The sequence below is a fragment of the Aquarana catesbeiana genome, linkage group LG03 (assembly GCF_042186555.1).
Source record: "Aquarana catesbeiana isolate 2022-GZ linkage group LG03, ASM4218655v1, whole genome shotgun sequence".
Classification (NCBI taxonomy): Eukaryota; Metazoa; Chordata; class Amphibia; order Anura; family Ranidae; genus Aquarana; species Aquarana catesbeiana.
In genome coordinates this window covers 519,051,389-519,079,328 of record NC_133326.1, presented here as the reverse complement: position 1 = coordinate 519,079,328, position 27,940 = coordinate 519,051,389, and the positions used below count along the sequence as shown (strand labels likewise).

General features: G+C 43.2%; 1 protein-coding gene across 4 annotated transcripts in view; it reads left to right on the top strand.

Annotated features, from left to right (window-relative positions):
* Nucleotides 1-1,945: 1,945 nt before the first annotated feature.
* Nucleotides 1,946-27,940, top strand: part of PWWP2A (PWWP domain containing 2A) — a 77,003-nt gene continuing 51,008 nt past the window's right edge. For 3 of the 4 annotated variants that reach the window (XM_073621192.1, XM_073621191.1, XM_073621190.1), the window contains exon 1: nucleotides 1,946-5,984. In XM_073621192.1, the coding sequence (XP_073477293.1) occupies nucleotides 1,984-5,984 (4,001 nt within the window). In that variant the 5' untranslated portion in view covers nucleotides 1,946-1,983. Of the gene's footprint in view, nucleotides 5,985-15,300; nucleotides 15,403-27,940 lie in introns of those variants that run through there. The other variant, XM_073621193.1, reaches the window with a different exon arrangement.

Genomic DNA, 27,940 nt, shown 5'->3' with positions numbered 1-27,940 from the left:
TGCTCGTACAACTCTGCAAGGGGCGGTGTGCCTACAGAATGGGCAGAGCTGATTACACAACTGAAGGAGTTTTACAATGATGGCCAGAGCTGATAAGGGAGGGTAGTTTAATGTCACATACATAACACAAGCAATTTCAATACTTTACTGATTTAATGATTTACTGATTTAATTGTTATTATGCTTTTATCTTAACTAGTTGTGTAAACACGTCCCGCAAAGATCCGCCTATTTGAGAAATCCACCCCCACGAGCATTGGAAGCGTGTGACAGAATTTACTATTAATTGCGCAGGCGCCGTGTAGAGCTCATGAACAGCTGTTCATGTTCAGAGAATTTTGGCATCTCCTTTGTCCTCCGTACTGTGCAAGCGCAGTACAGGGTGGACACTATCCGATGGGGGACCTTTCTCGTCATAACACCGGCAGCACTCATGCAGCCCCAGACCATGACACTCCCACCACCATGTTTGACTGTAGGCAAGACACACTTGTCTTTGTACTCCTCACCTGGTTGCCGACACACACGCTTGACACCATCTGAACCAAATAAGTTTATCTTGGTCTCATCAGACCACAAGACATGGTTCCAGTAATCCATGTCCTTAGTCTGCTTGTTTTCAGCAAATTGTTTGCAGGCTTTCTTGTGCATCATCTTTAGTAGAGGCTTCCTTCTGGGACGACAGCCATGCACACCAATTTGATGCAGTGTGCAGCGTATGGTCTGAGCACTGACAGGCTGACCCCCACCCCTTCAACCTCTGCAGCAATGCTGGCAGCACTCATAAGTCTATTTCCCAAAGACAACCTCTGGATATGACGCTGAGCACGTGCACTCAACTTCTTTGATCGACCATGGCGAGGACTGTTCTGAGTGGAACCTGTCCTGTTAAACCGCTGAATGGTCTTGGCCACTGTGCTGTAGATCAGTTTCAGGATCTTGGCAATCTTCTTATAGCCTAGGCCATCTTTATGTAGAGCAACAATTCTTTTTTTCAGATCTTCAGAGAGTTCTTTGCCATGAGATGCCATGTTGAACTTCCAATGACCAGTATGAGAGAGTGAGAGCGATAACACCAAATTTAACACACCTGCTCCCCATTCACACCTGAGACCTTGTAACACTAACGAGTCACATGACACCGGGGAGGGAAAATGGCTAATTGGACCCAATTTGGACATTTTCACTTAGGAGTATACTCACTTTTGTTGCCAGTTTAGACATTAATGGCTGTGTGATGAGTTATTTTGGGGGGACAGCAAATTTACACTGTTATACAAGCCGTACACTCACTACTTACATAGAAACATTTGTAAAGGGGAGAGGTTAGTAAGATGGCCACGCCCATGTGGGGGGCACCAGAAATATTTCTGCACCCAGGCATCTATGACCCGAGGATCGTCCCTGAAATTAAGTGTGTTTGCAGAATGTACAGGTCGTAATAAAGGAAAAAAATAAAACTAATGCAGCCACCACATCTAAAGACTAATAATCTGCAATACAGTATATTTTTGTTTAGGGGTTAAGATACACTTTATTGGTTTACATTGCAAAATTGTAAGTTGTCTTTATATATGTGAACATTTCCAAACAGAACATAAACCTGAAGTGTTACTAGCCACGTATTATTTTTATTAATGATCTGACATTGCCTTATAAAAACACCAAGGCCACGCTACTTCCATCTGCTGCATTACCGCTGGCAGTGGCTGACTTGTTGCCTAGCAACAAGACCAAAAGAGAATGCGCTTGATTGACTTCTCATCCGACCAATAGCCTTACAGATTGTTTTTAAGTGACACCCGTTCTCGCCTAAGACTGACTCCGCCGACACCCAATCAGATACCAGCTTTCTTTTTACCTTGGGAAAGGCAATTGGGGGCGGGCGTGGCGCTCTTCAGCCAATGAAGAGCCGACTGGCTTTTGACAGACGTCGGCTGGGTCTAATCGGAGACGGCTGTCGATTTGTCGAGGGCGTGCGCTATGGCAGTCTCCCAGGACGAGGAGGCCGAGGATCGATACGCGAACGAGAAAATGGCGGCCGCGGCTGGTACGCCTGGCTCGGGGGAGGGAGGAGGTGAAGCCGAGCCGGACAGCGAGCCGATTCCTGGCGAGGAGAGGTCGTCGGAGCTCGGCGGTGTCCCGGAGAAGCTCGGTCCTGAGAATGAGCCCTGTCCGTTTGAGGGGAGCGAGACCGGACACGGCGGAGAGGGGCTGCGGCAGCCTGGGGAGGCGGAGGCTGGGCCTGACCGGGCAGAGGGAGCCTCACCATGGCCACCAGATCTGGGCGGCCTGGCTGCTGTGGAGCCCTCAGAGATGGACACTGGAGACTGCAGAATGGGGGAGTCTGCCCTCCTCTCCACTCAGGAGCAAGAGGAACCTATGCAATTGGGGAAGGACTGGCCCTCAGCCCCCTGTCATGGAGCTCCAACATCTGTAGACCCTGCCTTCTTGGAAGCTGGTGGGGAGATGACCTCTGCTGAGGTGGTGCATCCCTCTATAGAGGAACTCACATCTTCACCCTTGCTGGTTCCCTCAGAACTAGAGGAGACGAGATCTACATTGTCACCTCTCCAACCCATGATGGAAGAGCCAATGGATGAGGGATGCCCTTCTGCACCAGGTTTCAGTGGCCAACCCGCCAACAACCCATCCTTCCCGGAGGTGTACGTGGAAGCAGATGGTGAGACAGTCTTACTGGAGGGAGGGAACCCTCCAGAGCAAAGAAGCCTGAGGCCTTCGCCATCGCAGCCTACCCCAGTTCTAGAGGAGCTGAGATGTGCATTGTTCCCCACCCCTGTGCTAGAGGAACCAAGATCTGCATCTTCTCCCACCCCTGGATCTATGTTGTCCCCTACCCTTAACCTTGAGGAACCAAGACCTATGTCGTCTCCTACCCTTAATCTTGAGGAACCGAGATCTGCTCCATCTACCCCTGATCTTGAGGAACCAAGACCTGCATTGCATCCTACCACATTTCTAGAGGAACAGAGAACTTCATCCTCTCCTACCCCTGACCTAGAGGAACCAATATTTATGTTATCACCTATTCCTGATCTAAAAGAAGCAAGATCTACAGCCTCTTCTACCCCTGATCTAATGGAAGCAAGATCTACAGCCTCTTCTACCCTTGATCTAAAAGAACCAATATCTATAGCCTCTCCTACCCCTGATCTAGCAGAACCAAGATCTACAGCTTCTCCTGCCCTTGATCCAGCAGAACCAAAATCTACAGACTCTCCTGTCCCTGATCTAGCAGAACCAAGATCCACAGCCTCTCCTACCCCTGATCTAGCAGAACCAAGGTCTACAGCCTTTCCTACCCCTGAGCTAGCAGAACCAAGGTTTACAGCCTTTCCTACCCCTGAGCTAGCGGAACCAAGGTCTACAGCCTTTCCTACCCCTGAGCTAGCGGAACCAAGGTCTACAGCCTTTCCTACCCCTGAGCTAGCGGAACCAAGGTCTACAGCCTTTCCTACCCCTGAGCTAGCGGAACCAAGGTCTACAGCCTTTCCTACCCCTGAGCTAGCGGAACCAAGGTCTACAGCCTTTCCTACCCCTGAGCTAGTGGAACCAAGGTCTACAGCCTTTCCTACCCCTGAGCTAGTGGAACCAAGGTCTACAGCCTTTCCTACCCCTGAGCTAGTGGAACCAAGGTCTACAGCCTTTCCTACCCCTGAGCTAGTGGAACCAAGGTCTACAGCCTTTCCTACCCCTGAGCTAGTGGAACCAAGGTCTACAGCCTCTCCTACCCCTGATCTAGCGGATTCAAGATCTACAGCCTCTCCTACCCCTGATCTAGGGGAACCAAGATCTACAGCCTCTCCTACCCCTGATCTAGGGGAACCAGGATCTACAGCCTCTCCTACCCCTGATCTAGCGGAACGAAGATCTACAGCCTCTCCTACCCCTGATCTAGCGGAACCAGGATCTACAGCCTCTCCTACCCCTGATCTAGCGGAACCAAGATCTACAGCCTCTCCTACCCCTGGTCTAGCGGAACCAAGATCTACAGCTTCTCCTACCCCTGGTCTAGCGGAACCAAGATCTACAGCCTCTCCTGCCCCTGATCTAGCGGAACCAAGATCTACAGCCTCTCCTACCCCTGATCTAAAAGAAATAAGGTCTACAGCTTATGCTACACCTGATCTAGCGGAATCAAGGTCTACAGCCTCTCCTACACCTGATCTAGCGGAATCAAGGTCTACAGCCTCTCCTACACCTGATCTAGCGGAATCAAGGTCTACAGCTTCTCCTACACCTGATCTAGCGGAATCAAGGTCTACAGCTTCTCCTACACCTGATCTAGCGGAACCAAGGTCTACAGCTTCTCCTACACCTGATCTAGCGGAACCAGGGTCTACAGCTTCTACACCTGATCTAGAGGAACCAAGAAATACATCTTTCCCTACCCCTCATCTAGAGGAACCAAGTTCTTCTACATTGCCTCAACCCCTCACCCCATCGGACCTGGTGTTTGCAGATGCCCAAATAAAGCGAGGGGTAGATTCAAAATTCCAGCAGCCATCCATGCTGGAAAATTTTCTTCAAGAATCTGGACTTGAAGTCAAGGATGCACAGGAGAGATCACCACTGGAGGTACAGCGTATAGAGGATTCTGCCCCTATGAAGTCAGTCTTGGATCCAGCTTCCGAGTCAGTGTTAGAAGGACTGGTAGTTTCCTCCGTAGAGGCTATGGACACGCAGGGACCAATATCGGAGGTGGTATTGCAGGTGGAGTCCGGACCTATGGAGTTTGTTCTTGAACATGAGCCAGCTTACAAGGTTGTATGTCAGGTTCAAGAGCCTGCCATGGAAGTGATGCACACATCTGTTCCTGAGGTTGTGTCACTTATAGAGGACTCTCACGAGATACAGGAACCCATCTCCGAGTTACCACTTCACGATTCTGAGCCTTTTTCCACTGTGGTCAGCTCCGAGCCTGAAATGGTATTGCATTTGCTGGAAAATCCCTCCATAGAATGCGTTGTCCCAGGATCAGTAACTCATTTGTCAGACTCTGTTCCTGAAATTAGAGATAGCAAAGCAGTTGCCAAGACTGTAGAGACAGTATGTAATGCAGGCCTTGATATTTTTGAGGCCAAGATGGAGTGTGTGCCTGAACCATTACATAAGAAAATACAGCATGAACTAAGCACCGTTTCTGTAGAGGAAAAAGTACTTGCTTTAGGTGTTGCTGAAATTAACCAAGGAGTGCATCCTGTAACTGAACAATGTACTGAACTTGGGGTGGAAGTAAAGCTTTTCTTACAACCAGTCCTAAAGACATTGGAGGAAGGGCCAAATAAAGAGGACTTAAGTAGTGGTTTTCATATAGTATCCCATAGAACAGAATTAAAATCAGAGGAGACCTCCCTGCATGTGGTCTCCAAAGTAAAGTCTGTTTTGGAACCCGGGAACATTCAGATGTCCAGTAAAGTGGCTCTTGTGGAAACAGAGACACAAGCAGACAGTGCAGTCACCACACAACTAAAATCTTTGGAAAATGAACTGGACTCTAACTGCATTCATTTTGATACTGAGCCTAGTATAGAACCTAATTTGAAATGCACAGAAAAAAGGTCCATTGTTGGTGATGTTGAATGTGACCTGCTTTCTAGGAACACTAACCAAGAACTTAAATCTATAGATAAAATAGATTGCAACCCAGAATTAGACCACCAGCAGGTATCTAGGATTGCTTCTGATGCTGCACAGTTAAATGACTGTAGTGAATGGTGTCTGGAGGAGTCCAAGCTTTCCCCCGTTGATCCTGTCGTGGAGGCATGTTCGGACAATCGTGATCAATGCAAAAGTCCTCTCGCTGTACCAGAGCAAACTGTTGCAGTTGGTGGCATTGCTGATCTCTCACCTGGTTCAGAAGTTCAGGTTACGCTTGATCACATCATTCAGGATGCGTTGGTGGTTTCCTTCCGCCATGGAGACAGAATCTTCTCAGGGGTTCTAATGGATCTGTCTAAAAGGTATGAAAGGTATCTGGAAGCTTGCTTTTAGGTTTAACAAAAAATATATACTTATATTTGGGCAATTTGAAGAGGAACTTCATTCTCCCACCCTCCCTCTGTTGTGTTTTTTTTTTTTTTTTTTTTTGTGCACCATTGTCCTCAAGTCACATACTCACCTGTCCAGCAAATCCAGCATAGTCCCACTGCAATTTTCTGTTCAGGTGACCCGGGTCTCCTTCTGTGTTTTGGCTCTCTGGTCATTGGGAGCTGTCAGTCTTTTTTTTTTTTTTTTTTTTTCCAGGTTCAGGCAGATGGCACCCAATGACATGCGCAGTTCTGGCTACTCTATGTGCCTCTTGAAATATGACTAGAATATCCCAGGAAACTTGGCACAGGGACATGTCGTTCTCACCTAGATGAGAATGGCGGTGAAGGCGATGGGCTGAAATTTAGAAGAGAAAAAAAAAATGTAAACTGAAAAATATTTTTCGAGCAGCAGCGAGGAATGGGTTGCAGTGGGCACAAGTGTGTAATTCTAGACTGTAAGTCCGCTTTAAAAATGATCAGGACTTATCCTTTACCTTTTGCTGCTGTGGCCTACAACACTGTACAATGCCCGAGGGGTGTGTGTATTAATGTAGTAAAATTTTTTTATATATTATCCCTATCTAAAACGTCCAGGGCCTGCTTGCTGTCCAAAAACTGTCAGTGAAGTGTACGGAAGTTTTACTAAAGGTTTATTTAGCAAAATTAGTGTTCATTATTTGCAGGGAATGATTCTGCAAATATGTGTACAGACCTGGCAAATAAAGTCACTATGTTTGTAACAAGGGTGAGGTTACCTATTAAAAAATTAGTTTGTGTGACTAATAATACACATTTAAAGGCTAATTCACACCTGGTATGGTGGGACTGCATTGGCCAGCTATTCCAGCGCAGTTCCCCTGCAAGACCAGTCTCCTATGTGCCTGGGTCACACCACTGCCTTGCTATGGGGTGTGTGTGTTGAAAAAAGTACAGCAGGCTGTACCCTTTTTTTTTTTTTTTTTTTTTTTCAGCACAATGTGAGGCAGTCAACTGCAAACAGATGGGGTAGTACACAATGTCCCCCTCTTGCATTCAAGGGCAGTGCTGCCGCTGACCATGACCCATTCAAGTGAATTTGGTCACTCTGCAACAGCCATGTACAATGCATGCAGTGAGGTGGTGCCACATATCCACGGGCTGCTGCTAGTGCAAACTTAAGCGGGTCAGTTCCTTTCAATCCATGTATGGGCACACTAGTTGTACTAAAGTCAATCTATGGATTGATTTCGGTGCAACCAGCCTGTCAGGTGTGTTTTTTTTTTTTTTTTTTTTTTTTTTTTTTTTTTGTTCACTGCCGGCAGCTACAGCTGCAAGCAGTGATTATTGTATTCTGACAGCTGGGAAACCTGCCTATGTCTGAATACAGTTGCTCTGCAAGAGGGATTCCCCCATCAACTCTAAAAGCCCGTTCACACTAGAATGCAGTGCGGGAAAGCAGCGTTACTGTGCGGCTTCCCACACTGCATTCGACATGCACTGCCCTTGCGAAGGGGGTCAGTGCAAAGTTAACGGCACCCTAAATGCAATGCTTTTGCCCGCACCAGATTGCATGGTACAAAAGTAATGCATGCACTACTTTTGGTGTGGTGTCATTTCAGCCCATTCAAAATGAATGGGGTTGAAATCGCACCCGCACACTGGTCCTGTGCAATTCACATGCAGTTCCAAGTGTTAATGGGCCCTGATTGTGTTTGATTGGGAGGGTGGGGGGTGGGAAATGGATCAATGTTCTTTCCTTCAACCCATGGTTGAAGGAAAGAAAATTGTATAATGTATGGCCTTCCTAAGTTTGCAGACTACCTCTGTGCACCACTTATCTCTTGTACTTAAAAGTTTTGCCTTTCATTATACTTTATTTTTTTTTATTTTAAGTTTTGGACAGAATTTAGATGGATTAGAACACCTTTCAGGTTTTATTGCTGTCTGTATCCCCATTAGGGAGATTAACCCTCTCTATTTGTCCTGTTTACCATTATCATTGAAAGTAAAAGAAAAGCCCACATTTTGGGTTGTCCACAGAAAAGTAACAAAGGGAAAAATCTTCCAATGGGGACACTAGTTCTGGTGACCTGGGGTCCCCAAGGAATTCCCCTTAATTTGCAGGGATTTTCTCTCCATTCCTGTTTTGGTTATGGGACAGGAAGTGAAGGGAAATTTCCGCAATGGCACACAGATGGGGGAAAAAAAAAAACATGACGGGTTATAACCCTCCCCTGCTCTATCAAAACTGAAATAAAAAGTTTTTGCCTTTTAGTTCTACACTAAGAGTGATCATACAGTCTGTTGAGCAGGGAGCTGTTGTAGCAAGGGATCAGGTAAATTAGTCCTTTTTACTGATACCCCAGGCATAAAGGAATACTTAAATCATTTTGCGTTTAGAACCACTTAGTTCTTTCTTCTGGCTCTAAACACCCCTGAATTTTAACCTATGTATTCATGCACACTTAGGTGTTTCGCGGTAGGAAAAAATGCTTGATGTGTGTAAACGCTAGGCTTGTCAAGCATTTGAGCGTTAATTCAGTTTAGCAGCAGTAATAAATTATTCTGGTCACTGAAATGAATTAATGTTCAAACGCTTGCCACACCTAAACGCATCCAGGCTCATTTACGAGCGTCATTTGTGGGGTTTTTTTTTTTTCTTTTTCTGCCAAAATTCCGCTGCCAGAAGGAAAGGCATCTAGGAGAGGTGAGCAAATGCCCTGTGTGCATGAGGCCTAATGTATTATCTGCATTGGGGTAGAAAAACTCCCCTCTACCTACCCCCATCCCTAAACAATTACCCGACGACGAAGTCACAGATCCAGCGTTGTTCCAGCTGCATATCACTCTTCTCGCTTTGTGCTTTTACAGGGAACACTAATAACAGCGGGAGCCATAGACTCATGTTGCTGCCAGTTAAACTCCTGCAAGGAGGGAGCAGGGGCATGGCTTACTGGTGCTGTGTATGTCTATAGACGTGCACAGCACATCTCAGGCGGTCGCTCCCATAGGTACCCACTTAGCACCAGGCTTGCTGAGGGGGCACTGGAAGGAGGAGCAGATGGCATTGGTGGGTGGGCTGAAAAAGAGGAGGTAAGAGACTGCTCTGTGCAATATTGTTCTACAGAGCAGGTAAGTATAATATCTTTTTTATTTTAATTAAAAAAAATGTACCCTTCACTATCGCATTAACCCTGGAGAGCCTCCCTGCAAGGGAAATAAGCTTCAGCATTTATCAAAACTGTGATGGAAGGGCAAACCTCCCTTCTTGTAGCCAATTGCATGGACCCTTACACCTCATAATTGTTGGTAGGTTTAAAGGACATTTGTACAGTCAGATTGTATAACCATCTGTCATAACTGTATGAGTTTACTAGACCTAGCATATGCTGGTTCTGCTTTAATGCCTCATTCACATGGCTGTAAAAAATTTTACTGATTATTAAAGCAAGGAACAAAAGTTCCCGTGTAATGATTAGTAAAAAGTAGGGATGCACCAAAATTTCGGCCGCCGAAACATATCGGCCGAAAATGGCCTTTTCAGCAAAATGACGAAAAGGAAATCACGCCGAAAATTGGGCGGCATGTCAAACAACAAGTCCTGCACACTTAACCCACGCGGTGCTGCACACTGATAATGCTCCTCCCGCTGATCATACCGACAAGCTGCTCCTTAATGCGGTGTGCTGACAGCTTTCCTCCATAGATAGAGCACTGTTCTTGGCTTTGCCTTGCTAACACTGCCCTATCCTGATCCTGTCTGACATACTAGGGCAGGTTGCATGATGGGCACTGGTAGGCGGCATTTAATGGAACCTGATGAGGCTGCATTGATCTCCTGTACCACGTCTGCTGTCTCTGACCATCTCCTGTACCACGTCTGCAGTCTGACCATCTCCTGTATAAAAATATTTTTTAAAAATGGTCATTTTCAGTATCGGTCATTGTCGGTTTTCGGCCTAGTGTATTTTTCATTTTCGGTTTCGGCACCAAAAAAATAATCGGTGAACCCCTAAGATTGCAATTTTTTAATTAATAAAATTGTTCTGTTTTTGTCAGCGCTTTACATGTATGCGCATGTCCTCAGATGTAGATTTTTGGTTACAGATCTAAATGCAGTGCATGTTTTACGCACCTGTGTGAATGTCTACATTGAAAATAATGGAGCTGCTTTTAGATCTGTAAATTAAAGGATAAGTTCACTTTTGGAACATGTTCCACCCTGTATTTAGGGTGGAGTATGTAACCTGTTCAGCTCCTACAGCCTTTTAAGCCCCCATTTTCCCCTCCTAATTAAAAAACAGCGCTGCTGTGCGTGGCTCTGTGCACATGGCCACGCCATTCAATCAGTTTCTCGATTGAATGAACTACAAGTACTGTCATCCTCCGCAGCTGACGGCTTGTAGTTCATTGAGTATTCATGCCATTCAGTAACTGTCCACATCGGAGGTACAGGCAGACAGTGTACTGCTAATAGTCTGATCGCAGTTGCATTGCCTTACAGGCCTCCAGGGGAAAAAAATAATAAATACACATTTCTTTACATGCAAAAATTGTGCATTTATTTATCTGTATGTGTAAAAGGTGAACTTGGCCTGTAAAACAGTTGAAACTGTTTTGGGTTTTTTTTTTTTTTTTTTTTTTACAGCCATGCGAATGAGGCCTAAAGCTGGACAGATATGCTTGTTCTGCTCCAATTTGCTGCTGGCAAGAAATAGTTAAATATTCAGATCTTTTCTCTATATCCTGAGGGTGACAAGCTCTGTTTAAAGGAGTTGTAAAGGCAGAAGTTTTTTTTTATCTTAATGCATTCTGTGCATTAAGATAAAAAAATGAGATTCAGCAATTGTACTGTGAAGGGAATGGCTGAATCTCCAGTGTTTCAAGAGAGAAGCATCTTCTGCTCATTTAGGCCAGAGCCCTGCAGTTCAGCATACAGGCCGCCACAGTGCGGTGCTGTGAAGCCAATTACATTACAACTTCAGCACATATTTGGTTCTCTTTAAAATGAAACCCGCTAAGGGGCAATCGTGCCTTTTTACACAGGTGCTGCTGTGATTTTGTCGATTTGCTCTTATTGCTTGGAAAGTTAGAAGGAGTACTTTGTAACTAGTGCAGGGTGTGTGAGTAGGAGTAGCTTTAATAATGAGCAGCTCCAGGCTCCTGCAGAAAAAATTAAGTTAGCAGCTACAAATAGTGTAGCTGCTGACTTTTAATATAAGGACACTTACCTGTCCAGGAATCCCAGCAGTGTCTTCATCCGAGCCGACTTTTCAATCAGGTGCTACTGCCGTCATCTCCACTAAGGGAAACCAGGAGTGAAGCCTTGCGGCTTCACACCCAGTTCCCTACTGCACATGCACAAAGTGCGCTTAGCTCTCTGGGCTGGCTGCAGGGGGAGGAGGAGGGGGGCCAAACTTCTGTCAAAACCAGGTACCCGTTTCTCCCCCAAAAAGGTGCCAAATGTGGCAGCAGAGGAGGCAGATAAGCAGAGCTTCCCCTTTTGGGTGGAGCTCCGCTTTAAACCATATCTACACATTTGTATCTGCCCTAACTCTGTGTGTATTTCAGTACACCAATTTGCACCCAACAAAGAAACTTCTATGTCTGGTGGAATTTTCAAAGAGAACCAGCCACAATTGAGTTTATGTAGGAGTCTTGACCAGAAGAGTGTGCAAGCTTACATACATGATGCTTCAGCAGGTGTATTAAGGGGTATTCGCCTGGCTTCACACATTTATCGCCCCCTTCTAGGTGTACATTGGGGGGGGGGGGGGGGGTGTCAGGCAGTTGACAGGCCAGCAGCTGTGCAGTGATGTTACCGCACTTGTTCTGGCACATTCTACGAGTTCCTCTACAATGTTCCCATTCAAGATCCCTGTAAATGGATGGCAGCTGTGTGGGCAGAGCAACACATAGCTAAGGATGCTGCAGGGAGAAAAAACCCTCAATTCAGGTAAGTGGGAGTTGAGGAATGCAACCATGTTTCATGTTGCACCCTAAATATAGTGTTGAGTAGTTAAAACATCTGTCAGGTTTTTTGCTAGTTATGCCCCCAATAGCGAGATTTGCCCACTGTCACCAGAAGTGAACCTGAGGGTAAATCTAAAAATTTGAGGTATTACTACAATAGGAATAGAGGGGAAATCTCTGATGGAGAACACTTGTTCCAATGATAACTGATGGAAATTTACCGCTCTCTGTAGAGCTTTTCCTCTTGTGTTCTGTTGTCTACAGCAGCGGTTCTCAACCTCAGTCCTCTTGTTTTCAGGTTTTTCTTTACTTTGAACAGCTGCTTTAAATCAATATCAATGACATGGTATTGATAAGAGCTATTTTATCTAGGGGATGTTTTGGGTATTTGAGGTCTGAGGTTGAGAACCACTGGTCTACAGGACAGGAAGTTGAAGTAAGGTCAGGTTTTTGATCACTCAGTTCTCAGGTCTTAGAGGTGGTGTGGGAAAGCTGCAGCATTGGCCTGATGCTTCATCCACCTAAGGGAGTATGTAAGTTTATTTTATTTTTTAAATCGCACACTTCTTAATGCTTCTTGTAACATTTATGGCTTTTTGTACATGAATTTTCCTAGGGCCATATTCAGCCAGCCATTTTAAGTAACTTTTTTTTTCCGTCGGTTTGCCCACATTTCTCTTGTTGGTTGGGGTAGAAAGGGTGGTTGCAAATGTGAATTTTGCATTCAAATCCTCTTTACAAGATATCAAGTAGGATACTAGCAGAATTACACAATACTTCAGAAGATCAAGGTTGGTGACTTTAAAGTGGATCCTAATCCAAACCCAAATTTTGATCATCTGAGGCCTCATTCGCGTGCAGCAAGATCCTGTGTAAAAAGTGGTCCGTACTGCAACTCCACTTATACAGACATACACGTGCTTATGCTTTGTATGAGTTGAGATGCAAATGGGAAGCTGTATGGACTGTTGATTGATGTTTACATCTAACCTTGAGTGATTGGGAATGAGTCATTCACCAGGCAGCAGCAACGCACACATGCAGAATAACTGTGGCCTTCAGCCTTCAGGTCATTCTGAGTGACTGAAGTCATTCTGTGCCTGTGCACCACTGCTGCTGCCTACACATTGTTTACATTTCCCCCTAGCCTGGCAGCAGCTCATATATTCTATGTAGGCTGTATGTATGTAAAGGTTTGCACAAACCTCAACATACATACAGTGTAAAATATGGTCAACATCAGACTGGGAATGCAGGTTTTGGGTTCTGGTGTTCTACAGCTAAATGTTATTGGCCAAACTGTGTGAATGGGCCCATACCATGCAATACTACTGCACTCAGATCCATATACATTATAGATCTAAACATGGCATATTCGAATATGACAAAGTGGAGAAGGATCTGGGGGTTTTGGTAGATCATAAGCTCAATAATAGCATGCAATGCCAAGCTGCGGTTTCCAAAGGGAGCAAAGTCCTTTCTTGTATTAAGAGAGGTATGGACTCCAGAGAGAGATATAATTTTACAAATCATTAGTAAGACCTCATCTGGAATATGCAGTTCAGTTTTGGGCACCAGTTCTCAAAAAGGATATCGGGGAACTGGAGAAAGTGCAGAGAAGGGCAACCAAACTGATAAGAGGCATGAGGAAAGATTAGAGGAACTGAATTTATTCACTCTTGAGAAGAGGAGAATAAGGGGGGATATGATCAACATGTTCAAATATATAAGGGGTCCATATAGTGACCTTAGTGTTGAGTTATTCACTTTACGGTCAACACAGAGGACAAGGGGGCACTCTTTACGACTGGAGGAAAAGAGATTTCATCTCCAAATACGGAAAGGTTTCTTCACAGTAAGAGCTGTGAAAATGTGGAATAGACTCCCGCCAGAGGTGGTTCTGGCCAGCTCAGTAGATTGCTTTAAGAAATGCCTGGATTCTTTCCTAAATGTACATAATATAACTGGGTACTAGCATTTATAGGTAAAGTTGATCCAGGGAAAATCCGATTGCCTCTTGGGGGATCAGGAAGGAATTTTTTCCCCTGCTGTAGCAAATTGAAGCATGCTCTGCTGGGGTTTTTTGCCTTCCTCTGGATCAACTGTGGGTATAGAATAGGGTCTATTGGATTGTACGATATTATATATTTTTTTTTATTTATTTATTTTTTTTTTTTTATGGTTAAACTGGATAGACTTGTGTCTTTTTTCAACCTGATTAACTATGTAAAGCAATCAGTAAAAAAAGGTTTTAACATAATTTTACAATTAGAAGCAGCAGAGCATTTCCGCACATGGTGGACACTTTGTGTAACAGTAGAGGTGCTTATGAGGACGTTCCCACAATCAGCGGTTTGTCCTAGCCACTGTGCTTCTGATTACTGTATTGGGTTGGTGTCATCGGGGTGTGTGGTGTAGGATTTGGATGATCTGCCTAATGATAGCTTGCTTCTCCACTTGTATGGTGCCTGCTGCACAGCCACACAGCACTGTGGTGGAATGGATGAAGGAGGGACTGGGCAAAAAAAAAGCAGCTGCAGAATACCTACTGTAAGTGCTGTACTATTTTTATATGACTTATCTAGTACTCTTTCAGGGATAAGGTTGCCTGCTTCTAGTTCTGTAAAATGAACCTGTACTTTGCCCATCTAGGGAAAAGTAATAGATCTGCTGGAAAGTGCATTCTTCACTGTTATGCCCTGTACACACGGTTGGATTTTCCGACGGAAAATGTGTGATAGGACCTTGTCGGAAATTCCGACCGTGTGTGGGCTCCATCACAAATTTTCCATCAGAATTTCCGACACACAAAGTTTGAGAGCTTACTAGAAAATTTTCCGACAATAAAATCCGTTGTCGGAAATTCCGTTCGTGTGTACGCAAATCCGACGGACAAAGTGCCACGCATGCTCAGAATAAATTAAATTAAGAGACGAAAGCTATTGGCCGCCCTGTTTATAGTCCCGACGTACGTGTTATACGTCACCATGTTCGGGAACGATCGGCTTTTCCGACAACTTTGTGCGACTGTGTGTATGCAAGACAAGTTTGAACCAACATCCGTCGGAAAAAATCCATGGATTTTGTTGTCGGAATGTCCGATCAATGTCCGACCGTGTGTACAGGGCATTACTCTGTGTGCTTAGCTGTCGGAACAGTAAACTCTCTAGTACTTCCAGGTATAAGGTAGTGCACATGATTCCTTCCTCCCCCAGTGCATTGCTGTTTCATTGAGCAGCAGATCGCCAGGCCTGAATGCTGTCGTTTTTTTTTTTTTTTCACCCTGAATTTAACAGATTTTATAGGGGACTGAGGATGGAGGGAGGCTCCTTCAGACCCTGAACTTACACAGATCATGTAGGATGGGTGAACAAGGCAGCTACAAAGCAAATGAAAGGTTAGTATGAGCAGCAAAGGAACAAATTATCCAGCAAGCCTGTTAGTTTACTGAGAATGAGCAAAATACAGGTTCTCTTTTAACATCTGCAGAATAATTGACTATTGAGAATGTCAAGAGCTCTATATTTCAGATTTAAAGTATAACTAAAGGCAAAACTTTTTTTCGTAGTATTGGATAGAGTAGAAATGGATTTGAACACCTGTCAGTTTCTATAGCTCTCTGTACCCCCCTTAGGGAGATTCCGCCTCCCTATTTGTCCTGTTTACTATTATCATTGAAAGTAATTACCCACATTTTGGGTTGTCCCCAGAAAAGTAGTAGAGGGGAAATCTTCCAACGGGGACACTAGTTCTTGTGACCCTGAGGTCCTCAAGGGATTGCCTTAATTTGCAGGGATTTCCTCTCACTTCCTGTTTGGCTATAGGACAGAAAGTGAAGGGAAAGCTCTGCAATGGGACACAGATGACGGGAAGAAAAAACTGATGGGTTATAACCCTCCCTTACTCTATCCAAAATGAAGGGGGAAAAAAAAGTTTTGCCTCCTAGTTCTTCAAGTTTGGAAGATATGTACTAACAAACATTTAATATATTGTATTAGTTTTATATTGTTTCCTTTTAAAATACAGCCCTCAGAAAATTGTTTCTGAGCCAATTGCCTGTGTATATGGAGCCTAACTAACCATCTACCAACTAATCCAAAGGTGCTTTTTCCTTTTCTAAATGTTTTTTACTGTTTTTTTTTTTTTTTTTTTTCCCTTCAAGTTTTACTTCCAGTGAAGACATGTCTGCATACTATGGAAAGATGCCTTTCCTTCTTATTCAGGATTTATATAGTGCCAACAACTTACTCAGCACTTTACAAACTAAAGGGGGATGATTACAATAACATTATAAGGAAGGGGCAAGTAATAAGAAAGGCAATAACTGAGGGATGAGCTGATTGAGAAAGTAAAGCTGGCTAATAGATACATGGTTCAGTTTTCATCTGGCTGAATGTAAAAAAAAAAAAAACTGAGCAGGTTCTCCCATACACACAATCCAGGTAGATGCAGGACTCCTTCCCACTAACCATGTAGGGCCATCATAAAAGATATAGTTTGACATTTAGTGGTGCACATTTGTAATTTAAACAGCCCCCTTAACGTCTGAGCTTTGGATTTGGTCAAGGATAATGTAATGGTGTTAATGATGTTTTCCTTTATGTTCATGATCCAAAATGCTCAGCTGCAAATTCCGTAAACACTTGTGGTCAGTGAGCACTGCTTTGCATTTACTCACACTGGTTTGGAAACCATAATCTGTTGGAATTTTTTTCCTAATACTCAGACACTGAAGAGTAGAGCCCCATGGCTGACTCTAAATAATGAAATAGCTGTGGGTTTTTAGAACAGGAGAAATTGCCTTTAATAAGACTTGCACTGATGTATTTCCTGAAAATACAGCGTAAATCTTAACCACTTCAGCCCCGGACCATTATGCTGCCTAAGGACCAGAGGACTTTTTCCAATTTGGCACTGCGTCGCTTTAACTGCTAATTGCGCGGTCATGCAATACTGTACCCAAACAAAATTTGCGTCCTTTTCTTCCCACAAATAGAGCTTTCTTTTGATGGTATTTGATCACCTCTGCCGTTTTTATTTTTTGCGCTATAAACGGAAAAAGACCAAAAATTTTGAAAAAGATATTTTCTACTGTTTGTTATAAAAAAAATCCAATAAACTCAATTTTAGTCATACATTTAGGCCAAAATGTATTTGGCCACGTGTCTTTGGTAAAAGTCAATAAGCGTATATTGGTTTGCGCAAAAGTTATAGCGTCTACAAACTAGGGTACATCTTCTGGAATTTACACAGCTTTTAGTTTGACTGCCTATGTCATTTCTTGAGGTGCTAAAATGGCAGGGCAGTACAAACCCCCCCCAAATGACCCTATTTTGGAAAGTAGACACCCCAAGGAAATTGCTGAGAGGCATGTTGAACCCACTGAATATTTATTTATTTTTTTGTCCCAAGTGATTGAATAATGACAAAAAAAAAAAAAATTTACAAAAAGTTGATACCACATGTGTGGGATTTTTTGGGAGCCTAGCCGCGTACGGGGCCCCGAAAACAATCACCGCCTTCAGGATTTCTAAGGGCGTACATTTTTGATTTCACTCCTCACTACCTATCACAGTTTAAGGCCATAAAATGCCCAGATGGCACAAACCCCCCCCCCCCCAAATGACCCCATTTTGGAAAGTAGACACCCCAAGCTATTTGCTGAGAGGCATGGTGAGTATTTTGCAGCTCTCATTTGTTTTTGAAAATGAAGAAAGACAAGAAAAAACTTTTTTTTTTTTTTTTTCAATTTTCAAAACTTTGTGACAAAAAGTGAGGTCTGCAAAATACTCACTATACCTCTCAGCAAATAGCTTGGGGTGTCTACTTTCCAAAATGGGGTAATTTGGGGGGGTTTTGTGCCACCTGGGCATTCCATGGCCTCCGAAACTGTGCTAGGCAGTGAAGAATGAAATAAAAAATTTACGCCCTTAGCCTGAAGGCGGTGCTTGGGTTTTCGGGGGCCCGTACGCGGCTAGGCTCCCAAAAAGTCTCACACATGTGGTATCCCCGTACTCAGGAGAAGCAACAGAATGTATTTTGGGGTGTAATTTCACATATTCCCATGGCATGTTTGAGCAATATATCATTTAGTGACAACTTTGTGCAAAAAAAAAAAAAAAATAAATTTGTCTCTTTCCCGCAACTTGTGTCACAATATAAAATATTCCATGGACTCGACATGCCTCTCAGCAAATAGCTTGGGGTGTCTACTTTCCAAAATTGGGTCATTTGGGGGGGTTTTGAACTGTCCTGGCATTTTATGCACAACATTTAGAAGCTTATGTCACACATCATCCACTCTTCTAACCACTTGAAGACAAAGCCCTTTCTGACACTTTTTGTTTACATGAAAAAATTATTTTGAGCCCCCAAACATTATATATTTTTTTTAAAGCAAATGCCCTACAGATTAAAATGGTGGGTGTTTCATTTTTTTTTCACACAGTATTTGCGCAGCGATTTTTCAAATGCATTTTTTGGGGAAAAAACACACTTTTTTAAATTTTAATGCACTAAAACACGCTATATTGCCCAAATGTTTGATGAAATAAAAAAGATGATCTTAGGCCGAGTACATGGATACCAAACATGACATGCTTTAAAATTGCGCACAAACATGCAGTGGCGACAAACTAAATACATTTTTTAAAAGCCTTTACAGGTTACCACTTTAGATTTACAGAGGAGGTCTACTGCTAAAATTACTGCCCTCGATCTGACGTTCACGGTGACACCTCACATGCTTGGTGCAATTGCTGTTTACATTTGACGCCAGACCGACGATTGCGTTCGCCTTTGCGCGAGAGCAGGGGGGGACAGGGGTGCTTTTTTAAACTGTTCCTTTCATTTTTTTTTTTTTTTTTAATCATTTTTATTGTTATCTCAGGGAATGTAAATATCCCATATGATAGCAATAGGTAGTGACAGGTACTCCTCTCTTTTTTTTTTTTTTTTTTTTTTTTGAAAAAATTGGACCCTAGACCCTAGATCTCTCCTCTGCCCTTAAAGCATCTGACCACACCAAGATCGGTGTGATAAAATGCTTTCCCAATTTCCCAATGGCGCTGTTTACATCCGGCGAAATCTAAGTCATAAAATGCTCGTAGCTTCCGGTTTCTTAGGCCATAGAAATGTTTGGAGCCACTCTGGTCTCTGATCAGCTCTGTGGTCAGCTGGCTGAATCACCAGCTGCATTCTCAGGTTCCCTGTTGAGACAGGAGAGCCAGAGAAAAACACGGAAGACGGTGGGGGGGGGGGGGCATTCCCTCCCACTGCTTGTAAAAGCAGTCTAGAGGCTAATTGGCCGCTAGGATTGCTTTTACATGAATGCCGACCGCTGGCTGAAAAGAATGATACCAAGATGATACCTAAACCTACAGGCATCATTCTGGTATAACCACTCAAAGTCGTGGATGGCGTACCTGAAGACAAAAAAATGGTTAACAATAAAACACAGTAAACGGTAAAGTATAAAAAATTGCATACCTGAAAAGCAAACATGATAAAACATAATAACAATAAAACATTGCAGAATAGAATACAGTAAAAAAGCAGAACAATAAAGAGAGAATAGAGAGAGAGAACAATAAAACGACAAATATATATAATATATATATATATATATATATATATATATATATATATATATATATATATATATATATATATATATATATATATATATATATATATATATATATATATATATATATATATATATAATTTTTTTACACTCTTTTTTTTTTTTTTTTTTTTTTTTTTTTTTTTTTTTTTGTAACTAACTTTTATAACTGTAACCGGTTCCAGGTTCGGGTCTCTCAAAATGCGATGGCATCTTGGGAGACCCTGTGAAAGTGTGCCTAGTCTGTGCAATGCTGTACCCTACGCTAATGCTCAACTAGTGAATGGTAGCGTTCAAAACATTCACCAATGCAAAGACCAGGATTGTCAGGACAGGAAGGACAATATTAGCGGGTGTCACGCCTATATCCGCGCTTGCTGCAGACACGACATCTTTTTTGGGGGGGTTTGCTGGGTAGGGGTACTCGGGAGGACATAAAAATGCCTCTCATGCAGCCGACTGCATTTGGTTGGGGATGTGAATGGGGGAAGTACGGGCGCTGCAGAAGTGGTGGGTTCCCCATTAGGATTGGCGAATGTTTGTCGTCTTCTTGGTGGCAGCGGGACACTACTTGTGCTTGTCACCTCACCAGCTTGGACTGCACTTATGGGACTCGCCACGTCACCAAGTGTTACTGCAGTGCTGCTTTGACTATGACTGGGGTGTACTAGGCCACTGGTGCTTGCCAGTTCACCAAAACCCTACCAAAAAAACTGTTAGCGATCGCAGGGATCAGGCCTGACTCTGCGAACGCTGCAGTTATGCGTTTAGTGTTTTGTAAGTGACAGTGATCGATTGATACTGCACTTGTATGGGCTGGGCTGGGCCGGGCGGAGGGGCAAAACGCAGATGCTAGCAGGTATCTGGGCTGATCCCGCTAACACTGGGTTTTTGGGAACCCTAAACTGCTGGGGACGCTAGTATAGATCTGATTAGATATTGATCCGTTCAGATACTATACCACTAAGGGAGGCGTATGCTGCGTGGGTGTTAGCGGTACTGGCGCTAATCTGACGCTGCCGTGGGGCGACGCATATCACCGCCGGGCGATCAGGGGGCTAAACCTTTATTCGGTAATAAACGGCGGGTGCCCTGACACTATAAAAAATAAACGAACTAACCAGCGTCACCCGTAACAGTTATACAGTGATCAGTGGTGAAAGGGTTAACTAGGGGGCAATCAAGGGGTTAAAACCTTTATTAGGTAGTATATGGGGGGTCCCTGTCGCTATAAAACGCTGACAGCGAACCTAAATATTTACGTCCCTAACTAGCGTCACCAGCGACACTAATACAGCGATCAGAAAAATGATCGCTTAGTGACACTGGCGATGGGGTGATCAAGGGGTTAAAACTTTTAGGGGGGTATCCTAGACCTAAAGGGGGCTAACCCTAACTGCCCTAACACAGTAACTGTCACAAACTGACACCATGCAGTAATCAGAGAAAAAAAAAAAAAAAAACTGCTTGGTGTCAGTGTGACGGGGGGGGGGAGGTGTGATTGGGGGGTAAAGGGGGGTGTTTTGTATGCCTGGCATGTTCTACTGAGTGTGTAGTGTGTTTTCACTCACTCGGATGTCTTCTCTCCTCGGCGCCGGAACGGAAAATACCGAGCCGAGGAGAGATGACATCATTTCCTTTGCTGCTGTTTAGCATACAGCAGCAAAGGAATGATTTAAATGGCCGGCGGTGATCGCGAGGGGGGGGGGGGGCCACGAACGGATGGTCTCCCCCTCATCTCTGATCGCCGCTGGTCAGAAGCGGACCGCCTCGGGCAACGGCGGGGGGGGGGGGTCCGATAGGACCCCCCCGCCCGCGGGAGGCAGATCACGTATATGTACGTGATTCTGCCTGCCCGTGCCACCTTGCCGACGTAAATCGGCGTGAGGCGGTCCTTAAGTGGTTAATGTTAGAATCCTGCTGTAATTGTGTCTTCAGTTTTAATGCATTTGTTAGTCATTTTGTTATTCCATGTTTCACAAGAACAGAAATGCATGTAACGACTAAAACTACACCTTATTTTACTTAAAGTAGTTGTAAAACCTTAAGAGTTTTTCACTTTAATTTATTCTATGTGTTAAGTAGGGCTGCAACTATTATTTTCATAATCGATTAGTTGGCCGATTTATTGTTTCGATTAATCGGTTAATAACCTTAAAAAAAAAAGTGTGGCGTATAATTTAGTTAATATGTAAAGCTTTAAAAAAAGGCAATTTATTCTTAAATATCTCTATACAGTGGTAAATATAAATAACCAACTATATGGTTAGGGAGCAAAATATTGAATCCACTCTGAGAATAACAGACATAAGAGATATACTGTATATACTATTAGAGGAGATATACTGTATAAACTTTTAGAGAAGAGATATACTGTACATACTATTAAAGGGTAAATCTGATAAATATTATCAGACTCAGAGATCAAATGTCTTCCTTCAAAAAAAAAAAATTTCATTTTAAGAACGTTCGTTCGATTTTCTAATCGTTAGTGAGGTCAAGTCGATGTTCATTTTCAACCACAGTGACGGGAAAATTTGGAAATAGAAAACTTCTTGGTCAAAGGAATTTTCAGACAGTATATGTGGTTTTCGTTTAGAAATTACATTCATTTTAAAAACAGAATATTAAAAACAAGTGAAAATTTCAAACAACATTCTGTCATTCAGCGAATGTACGAAGATTTTTCGTCTGAATATTCTCTTCTGAAAATTGATCCGTGTGACCAGCATAAGGCTCGGTACACACCTAGGCAGTTTGCTTTTGATCTGTTTCTGCAGTGCTTTTTGCTGTGCGTTTTGATTTTTGCGCACGTAATTTTGCGGCGATTTGCGTTTTTGCATTTTTTTTTTTTGGCCAATTTGTTGTTGGGCAGATTAAAAAACACAAAAAATGCTTTTCTGCGGCTTCTCCATTGAAGTATACTGAACCAAAAAAGCACAGTTTTTGCGTTAAAAAAAAAAAAGTCCCTGACCCTTTCCAAATGCGCAGCGGCTGAAAAAAGCATAGATGTGAACGTGTCCAATGGGAAACCATGTTAACGAACTGCAGTGCGCTTCTGCAAAAAAGCACCAAAAAAACACAGATGTGAACCAGGTCTAAAGACGTTTAGTAACATAATGGGGTTAAAAAAACTAAAATTAGCCCTTTATAGTACAAAAAAAAAGCAGATAATCACTACTGTAAGGGGTTCATTTTTTTTACTGTAGAACTGTGAAAGTAACATACAGTAGCGATTATTTGCTCTTTTTGTACTATAAAGGGCTCGTTTTAGTTTTTTTTTAACCCTATTATGTTACTGGCCGATTAATCGATTGTGAAAATAGTAATCAATTTCATAATCGATTAATTGTCGATTAATCGATTAGTTGTTTCAGCCCTAGTATTAAGGTGAAAACCCTGTGCTGCAGCTCCCCCATGTGGCTTCCCATGGGGGCATGCAATAAAGAAGTGGAGCCTGGAGCGCTGGCGGGGGGACCCCAGAAGATAGGGGCTGCTCTGTGCAAAACCATTGCACAGAGCAGGTAAGTATAGGCATGTATGTTTTGGTTTTTCGGGCCTCTTTTTCAGACTCGGTGTTTACAAGTTAAAAACATTTTTTATGCTAGAAAATTACTTAGAACCTCCAAACATTATACATATTTTTTTTTCCCTCTAAAACCCTAGAGAATAAAATGGCGGTCATTGCAATACTTTTTGTCACACCGTATGTGCGCAGCAGTCTTACAAGTACACTTTTTTTGGAAAGAATTCACTTGTCTGAAAAAAAAAAAAAAAAAGACAACAGTAAGGTTAGCCCGATTATTATTTATTTTTTTTGTGAAAGATAATGTTATGCCGAGTAAATTGATACCCAACATGTCACGCTTCAAAATTGCACCCGCTCGTGGAATGGCGTCAAAGTTTTACTCTTAAAAATCTCCATAGGCGACGTTTAAAAAAAATTCTACAGGTGTCATGTTTTGAATTACAGAGGAGGTCTAGGGCTAGAATTATTGCTCTAACGATTGCGGCGATATCTCACATGTGTGGTTTGACCACCTTTTTCATATGCGGGCACTACTCACGTATGCGTTCGCTTCTGCACGTGAGCTCGACAGGGCGCATAACAAAAAAAAATTTTTTTCTTATTTATTTTAATTGATTTTATTTTTTTACTGTTTTAAAAAAAAAAAAAAAAAAAGTCACTTTTATTCCTATTACAAGGAATGTAAACATCCCTTGTAATAGAAAAAAGCATGACAGGACCTCTTAAATAAGAGATCTGGGGTCAGAAAGTCCTCCGATCTCATATTTGGACTTAAATGCAATAATAAAAAAAAAATTGTATCATTTGAAAAAAATGACAACAGAAAAATAGTTCTTTTTAAGACGTATGGGCGTCGCTTCAGCCCTGCTATAGTATGGAGACGGGTGGGGGCCATCTTCCCCTCACTTGTCTCCATGCCCAGCCACGGACAGGTCCCGATCGCCTCCGCCGCTGCCGACGACTCCGGTAAGCGGCGGAGGGCGCGGGAGAGTGGCAGGAGGGGGGGTGGCCACTGTCCCGCCACTGACAAACGGTGATCTTGCGGCGAATCCGCCACAGAGACCACCATTATTGTACACAGGATCACCGGCTCAAAAGATAGATACCTTGGTTGTGGCAGCAGGTGCTGCCGTTACGAAGATATCCATCTTTAAACTGCCGACGTGTATGTACAGGAGCCGGTCGGCAAGTGGTCAAAGTGAACGTTTACTATCACTTTAAGAGAAGTTGAGATTTAAAAAAAGAAGGAACAAACATACACACTTGCCTAGGTAGATGCAGCATCGATCCCATACTGTATTTGTCCCCTGCTGCCTCCATGACTGAGAAGCGAGCGAAAAAGACCACTGATCACTTAATTCTCAGCCTTCAGAGAGCCACTGATCACTTAGTTCTCAGAACACTTAGTTTGTGACAGAGAGCGGTGAGTGTCTGTCAGTCACCGGCTCTCTGCTCTGCCCCTCCAGCGCTCACTGGAGCACTGGGCTGTGGACAGGGCGCGAGTGGCTGGCTCGGGCATCTTGGTGGATCTTGACATTAAAGAGTCTGGACCGACTGAGTGATGTTTGCCGACAGTGGACTTTAGTTACCTGTCGGCTAATTACAAATCACAGGATTGCAGAACTAAGTGCAATACTGTGACTCAAGGGAAAGTAAGGCCAAAAGAGCTTTGACCCTACTTCTCATCTTTTAAAAGCTAAATCCGGGCACAATTGCCTTCATAGGCTTTTAGCAGACAAACATTCTAGTTCTCCAGAGGACCTCACTATCATGCAGGTGTACTCCTGTCTCTTAATATCAATTAGTTTACATGCTGAAGGAAGTGCAGAACCCACTGTACTTCCTGGCTGACCCAAGTGTAAGTGCTGCGATCTCATAAACCTTGCTGCTCGGGCTGTGTCTCAGCCTCCGTCTCTTTTTGGCATTCATAAAACAGATCCTGGGGCCATATGTTTTGTGAATGGTAAGGAGGAGAGGGGGCAGAGGCATGACTCTAGCACTGGATTCTGTGATATTTGGAACAACCAGAAGGTACTGTGGGAGCTGTACTTTGTTTGAGTTCCCAAAGAACAAGAATGGAAATCTGTGAAATTATGCCAAGAGGTGGGCTTTCAAACGCTGCTCCAGCCAAACACCCCTCCCTCCCAGAAGAGTTGCTGACAAGGGACACGTGGTGGTGGACTTAGGTGATTAAAAAAGTTTGTGTATTTCTTATTTTTTTATTTTTATTTTTTTCAATAACATGGCACTTTTTTTGTGTGTTTTGTTTTTGTTTGTTCTTGTTTTTTTTTTTTTTTTTTTTGTGAAAGTTCATCATGCTAATGTCCTTGATGTAGCGACCAATGGCCCGTGTTACTTGGTTGTAAAGGCAGAAGGTTTTTACCTCAATGCATTCCACACAATAAGGTAAACCTTCTGAGTGTAGCTCCCGCCCCACTTATACTTACCTGAGCCCCATCTTGATCCAGCGATGTGCATGAAAGCATTGGCTCTCCCTGGTGTCTTCTGCTGCTGTCAGTCGCAGCCAGTGAGCCAATGAGTGGAGAGCACGGTCGAGCCCTGCTCTGTGCGTGAATGGACAATGTCCATTCACAGGAGTGCAGCTTGGGAGCAAGCCTCCTCAAGTATCCCCTCATAGCATCATGAAGCCTGGAATCTCTCTCTCTCTCTCTCTCTCTCTCTCTCTCTCTCTCTCTCTCTCTCTCTCTCTCTCTCTCTCTCTCTCTCTCTCTCTCTCTCTCTCTCTCTCTCTCTCTCTCTCTCTCTCTCTCTCTCTCTCTCTCTCTCTCTCGTGATTATATCAGGATCATAGCTGCAACCATGATCCTGATAGTTTACAATTTGCAGCCAGCGATGGGCTTTCCTGTAAAAGTGATCTGAGTGGCTCTACAGCTGCCCAATCACGGGAGTGCCCCCGACTGCTGTTGCCAGGCTCTCTGGTGCAATAGGGGAACCCAGGACTGCTGCGACCCATGTGGCCAGTTGAGTTACAGAGAGGACGTTACATCTGGGACGTAGGGTCCCACACATATATGTAAACGGTGACCGCACCCCCCATGTGAGGTATCTCGGCAAACGTGAGAGCAAGAGCATTTCAAGCCAGAGCTCTAAACTCGAAAATGTAAAGGCTTTTAAAGTGTTGCCTGTGGACAATTTAATATACCGTAGTCTGTCGCCATTCAACTGATGTGCATAATTTCAAAGTGTGACATGTTGGGAATCTATTTACTACTTTACTCGGCGTAATGTCTTTTATATTGTACCAAAAATTGGGTATTCTATTGTATTTGTGTGCACTAAAATTATTTTGTGTAGGGGTTTTTGTTTTTTTGTTTTTATTATTTTTTTTTCTAAAAGTTAGCATTTGATTAACTGCTGCACAACTATTGTGTGACATAAAAATTGCAACAACTACCATTTTATTCTAAAGGGCTTCGGTTTTCAGAAATTATATAATGTGTTCTGGTACTAAGTAAATATTTTAGCTAAAAAAATGCAGATTTTTACATATATGTGAGAAATGTCAATATTGGGCAAGTGGAAAAAAGTGGATGTAAACCTAAATTTATTTATTTTTTTTTTTTTACTTAACCACTTCAGCCCCGGAAGGATTTACCCCCTTGCTGACCAGAGCACTTTTTACAATTTGGCACTGCGTCACTTTAACTGCTAATTGCGCGGTCATCCAATGCTGTACCCAAACAAAATTTGCGTCCTTTTCTTCCCACAAATAGAGCTTTCTTTTGATGGTATTTGATCACCTCTGCGGTTTTTATTTTTTGCGCTATAAACGGAGAAAGACCGAAAATTTTGAAAAAAAAATGATATTTTCTACTTTTTGTTATAAAAAATCCAATAAACTCAATTTTAGTCATACATTTAGGCCAAAATGTATTCGGCCACATGTCTTTGGTAAAAAAAAGTCAATAAGCGTATATTTATTGGTTTGCGCAAAAGTTATAGCGTCTACAAACTAGGGTACATTTTCTGGAATTTACACAGCTTTTAGTTTGACTGCCTATGTCATTTCTTGAGGTGCCAAAATGGCAGGGCAGTACAAAACCCCCCCAAATTACCCCATTTTGGAAAGTAGACACCCCAAGGAAATTGCTGAGAAGCATGTTGAGCCCATTGAATATTAATTTTTTTTTGTCCCAAGTGATTGAATAATGACAAAAAAAAAAAAAAAAATTACAAAAAGTTGTCACTAAATGATATATTGCTCACACAGGCCATGGGCATATGTGGAATTGCACCCCAAAATACATTTAGCTGCTTCTCCTGAGTACGGGGATACCACATGTGTGGGACTTTTTGGGAGCCTAGCCGCGTACGGAGCCCCGAAAACCAATCACCGCCTTCAGGATTTCTAAGGGTGTAAATTTTTGATTTCACTCTTCACTGCCTATCACAGTTTCGGAGGCCATGGAATGCCCAGGTGGCGTAAACCCCTCCTCCCCCCAAATTACCCCATTTTGGAAAGCAGACACCCCAAGCTATTTGCTGAGAGGCATGGTGAGTATTTTGCAGCTCTCATTTGTTTTTGAAAATGAAGAAAGACGAGAAGAAAAATTTTTTTTTTCAAAACTTTGTGACAAAAAGTGAGGTCTGCAAAATACTTACTATACCTCTCAGCAAATAGCTTGGGGTGTCTAGCTTGGGGGGGGTGTTTGTGCCACCTGGGCATTCCATGGCCTCCCAAACTGTGATAGGCAGTGAAGAGTGAAATCAAAAATTTACGCCCTTAGAAAGCCTGAAGGCGGTGCTTGGTTTTCAGGGTCC